General features: G+C 36.8%; 2 protein-coding genes across 2 annotated transcripts; both read right to left on the reverse strand.

The window, feature by feature from the left end:
* On the reverse strand, positions 2,288-3,036 carry LOC104725066. The gene is made up of 2 exons (XM_010443666.2): positions 2,722-3,036; positions 2,288-2,629 (listed from the first exon to the last, which is right to left on the reverse strand). The coding sequence occupies exons 1-2, from the start codon at positions 2,931-2,933 to the stop codon at positions 2,305-2,307; spliced, it is 537 nt and encodes a 178-aa protein (XP_010441968.1). The 5' UTR covers positions 2,934-3,036; the 3' UTR covers positions 2,288-2,304.
* Positions 3,446-4,321, reverse strand: LOC104728614 (glutathione S-transferase T3-like). Its single transcript, XM_010447575.1, has one exon. It carries the CDS (start codon positions 4,319-4,321, stop codon positions 3,446-3,448), a length of 876 nt encoding a protein of 291 aa, XP_010445877.1.

Below are 4,588 nucleotides of genomic sequence, written 5' to 3' on the forward strand. Positions count from 1 at the left end.
CTCCTTTCAATTTTTTCTTTTCTTCTGATTTATTTTTTTCCTACAAAACTATAATAACCCCACTAACAACGATGGAGAAGGTCTAAAGAAGAAGAGTGGAAGAAGAGATGTCAACAAATAAAATAAAGGTTATGTGTTGTGAATTAAAAATTAGTTTGGGCCTTGCAGGTTTGGTTATGGCCCAAGAGTATAAGTGTTTTTCAGATGGGTTTAAGTATGTTGGTGTGTTCTAAGTAGAACTAAGTTTAGTTAAATTAGTGAGTTGTTGGAGTGAGTAGTTGAGAGAGTTAGTAGTCTTTTGCTTGTAATGTTAGAGCATGGGCATTGGTGAGGGACAAATTTTGGTCCCTCAAATATAATAATTTTATTTTCAGAGTTTCTTAAGTTTGGTATGAGCATTGGTTTCCCTCAGAGTTGGTCCCCTGGAAAAAATAATAATATTTTAAATTTAAAAAATTAGTTATTTAAATGAATAAGTAAAAACATATTAAAGTTTTAATTATAATTAAAAATATAACATTGACATTAAAAACATAAGAAAATTACAAAGTTACAAAAACTTGAAAAAAAAAACAGAACATACAATAAACTATTAAAAGTAAAAAACATAAACCATACAAACATCAAAAATAAAAACAAACTTTTTTTCCTCTCAATAGAATTTTTTTTATTAATCTTCATTATCTGTAAGATGTCCAAAGTTAGTCCAAATATGCTCAATCAAATCTTTTTTTAACTGGTCATGGACTTGTTTATCCCGCATATTTGTTCGACGAGTAATCGTACTGCTCATATTTGAACCCAAACTGGCGGCACCGACGGTATATGTTTGATCCACATCTTCTCCGTGTTGAAATTCAGAAACAATGTTTCGGAAACTGTATGTCTCTCGTTCATCCTCGACAATCATATTATGGAGTATTATGCATGCTCTCATAACATTTGCTATTTTGTATTTATCCCATAAAGGAGATGGATTTTTAACAATGGCGAATCTAGCTTGCAGGACTCCAAAGGCACGCTCAACATCTTTCCGCACAGCTTCTTGTTTTTTAGAGAATAGAGAATTTTTCATACCTTGTGGAAGCCGGATAGATTGTATTAAAGTGGCCCATTTTGGATAAATACCATCCGTGAGATAGTACCCCAAATTGTACTCCCTTCCATTGACAAAGAAGTTGACCTCCGGAGCTTTACCGTTAAGAACGTCATCAAAAACATTTGATCGATCCAGAATATTAAGATCATTCATAGTACCTGGAGCTCCAAAAAAAGCATGCCATATCCAGAGGTCATAGGAAGCTACCGCCTCCAACACGATTGTAGGTTTTCCGGTTGATCGTGAATACATCCCTTTCCAAGCTGTTGGACAATTCTTCCACCCCCAATGCATACAGTCAATGCTCCCAACCATCCCGGGAAATCCACGTTTTTCATTTTCATAGAGTAGTCTTTCTAGGTCGTCTGGTCTGGGACGTCTTAGATATTCATCGCCAAACAAGTTGATTATTGCAGCGGTAAACTCGTGCAAACATTTTCGAGCTGTTGAAGCACCAATTCGTACATACTCGTCAACTATGTCGGACGCAGTACCATATGCCAATTGACGAATTGCTGCAGTACATTTTTGTATAGGTGATAGACTAGCCCGTCCGGTTGCATCCTGGGATTGATGGAAATACTCGACTTCAGTAGAGAGATGTTGCACAATACGCATGAACAATGGCCTGTGCATGCGAAACCGGCGACGAAATAAATAGTCCGGGTATGTTGGAGTATCACTGAAATAATCATTCCAAAGATTATTATGGCCTTCTTCCCGTTTTCTCTCAATAAAAATCCGTTTCTTTGGCTCGACTGGTTCTTGAATGATAGTAGAATTTTCTAGAAAATTATCAAAATAAGCATCAAAATAACCATCAAAATCATCGACACCATCTCTTTGGTAGTGGTAATGGTTTGATGAAGATGACATTTTTTCAAGGAAAAAGTGAAAAGATCTTAGTTTGAGTATAGAAAAAGAGTATAGAAAAAGAGTATAGAAAAAGAGTAAACAATATGAAAAGATATGGTTTTGCATCATCAAGAAAGGAAGAATATATAGAGTAAATGAAATGAGAATATATGTGATACCCGTGATTGTTTAATTTACTAGCATGTGACACATCTAAACAAATGACTATTTTGCTTGTGAGTATTGATGAATGACTATACGAAAAAACCTGACATACAAGCTTATAAGTTCAGAAAATTGTCACGGGTAATGATAGGCATACAAGCGTACAAGTTCATAGGGATACAAGTTCAGAACCAGTTGTATTTAGACATCACCACAATTACCAGTAAAGCAACAACAATAACTGTTGAGAAAACCATCATTTCAAAACAATTACTAAACTTATTTCTGCTCTTCCCTAGATCAAACACTATTTTCTCTAACTGGGCTATTTTCTGCTCGGTTTCATTACGGATGTGTGAGTCGTAGTCACTGGCGAATGCAATGCTATCTACCTTCTCCGTCAGCAGTTCACATTGTCTGCTCAGTTCTCTCATCTCCTCCATGACTGCTGCATCCCACCACTTGTGAATATGCATCTCTCCATCATCAACATTCCAACATGTGAAGAACCTCCATGAACATATAAAACATCGCAAATCAATACAACCACAGGTTAAAACATTGGAAATCACTTAATAATATGGCAATGTTAAACCACTTACCTTCTGTTCTCGCTTGAGGATAGAATAGGCTGACCACCACAGTAGCATACCTTGGGGAATCCGAACTCAACCTCAGGTTGGGGAGGGTATTGAGTCGCCTGAGTATCGAGTAAGTTACTCTCAGCCTCTATTTCCCTCTGCTCAGTGTCCTGCGAATATATAACATACTCCTCTGAGGAATCAGGCTGAGAGTAGCTGTAGTCATGGCCCATCGGATACTAAACCTGGAAACACATACATTTAACAAAAAGAACACATAATTTACATTTAACAAAAAGAACACATAATTTATAGATAACAAAGAGAACACATACATTTATAGATAACAAAGAGAACACATACATTTATAGATAACAAAGAGAACACATACATTTATAGATAACAAAGAGAACACATACATTTATAGATAACAAAGAGAACACATACATTTATAGATAACAAAGAGAACACATACATTTATAGATAACAAAGAGAACACATACATTTATAGATAACAAAGAGAACACATACATTTATAGATAACAAAGAGAACACATACATTTATAGATAACAAAGAGAACACATACATTTATAGATAACAAAGAGAACACATACATTTATAGATAACAAAGAGAACACATACATTTATAGATAACAAAGAGAACACAAAATTTAACACTGAAACAGAAATTCAAACTTAATCTACTAAATTAGGAAATACAAAGTTGCTTCTTAAGTCAATACATCAATTTGCAAAATACTGTGCCACTATCTTATCCTTTATAAGTTGATCAGCTGCACTAAGTGGCTCCGGTTTGGCAAGAAGTGTGTCTAGTATGCCAAGCTTCTGTAGCTTCTCCTTTTCAGCCATATCCACCCTCTTGACTTCCCACATGCTCGTGTACTCAGCAAGAGCCTTTCCCTGAGAGTTCTTCCTGTCAGCCTTCGCAGCCTTGATACCTTGAGGCCTTATCTCAGAGTCTTGTTCTGTGTGGGTTGCCTCGGATTGATCAGCTGCACCAACTGGTTTCCTCTTTGTTCTGACTGAAGGTGAGGGGGTGTTAATCGCGTTTTGGTTAAGGAATTTCTGCTCAAACCTTAACAAACACCAGCAATGCTCCATTGTAAACTTCGTCTTATAGTCAGAGAAGTAGATGTCGTGAGCCACCTTCAGCACATCGTTCTCAGAGTGTCCACTACTGTTGGATCTCTCTGCAGCTGCATAAGCCCCGCAGAACTTGTTTGTGGACTCATTGATCTTGAACCATCTCTGCTTACAGTTGATGTTCACACCCTGTTCACCATTGGCTATCGCATGAGGAGACTCTGCGTAGTATTTTTGAACCCTTTGCCAAAAGCTTACTCCCTTTTGTTGATTTGCAATGATCGGGTCCTTTGAAGTGTTCAGCCACGCACTTATTAGTATTTCATCGTCAGCCGGATTCCATTTCTTCCTATCCTTCTTGACAGGTGTCTCTTGAGAAAGAGGTTCATCATGGGATTGTTGAGAGCTCCAAGTAGGTATTTCATAAGCACCGTCTTGGTTAAGAGCTTCTCCTTGACTGTTGAGAAGCTCTAAATAACTAGAAGACGACTGACAGAATGTATTGTAAGAAGTCATAGGAAGACGAGTTTAAGATGATGAGAAAAAGAGTGTACGAAAGAGGAAAAGAGTGTACCAAAGAGGAAAAGAGTTTAAGAAGATGAGGAAAAGAGTGTAGCATAGAGAAATAGAAGTTTAAGATGAGGAACATAAGTCGTTCTCAAAGAAAACGACTTGGAAGATGAAAGATACAGAAGATACATAGAAGATGATGGAGAAAAATTGAAGGCTGGTTGGTGTTTAAAAGAGCACATCGTTCTCAAGTAATAACTTAACAATCATAAT

Source organism: Camelina sativa, chromosome 11 (assembly GCF_000633955.1).
Source record: "Camelina sativa cultivar DH55 chromosome 11, Cs, whole genome shotgun sequence".
NCBI lineage: Eukaryota > Viridiplantae > Streptophyta > Magnoliopsida > Brassicales > Brassicaceae > Camelina > Camelina sativa.

Coding starts and splice junctions, on each gene's coding strand:
- LOC104725066 (XM_010443666.2), bottom strand. CDS start 2,933: ATGGGCCATGACTACAGCTACTCTCAGCCTGATTCCTCAGAGGAGTAT. Junction 2,630..2,721: donor TCCTCAAGCGAGAACAGAAG/GTAAGTGGTTTA, acceptor ATGTTCATGGAG/GTTCTTCACATGTTGGAATG.
- LOC104728614 (XM_010447575.1), bottom strand. CDS start 4,321: ATGACTTCTTACAATACATTCTGTCAGTCGTCTTCTAGTTATTTAGAG.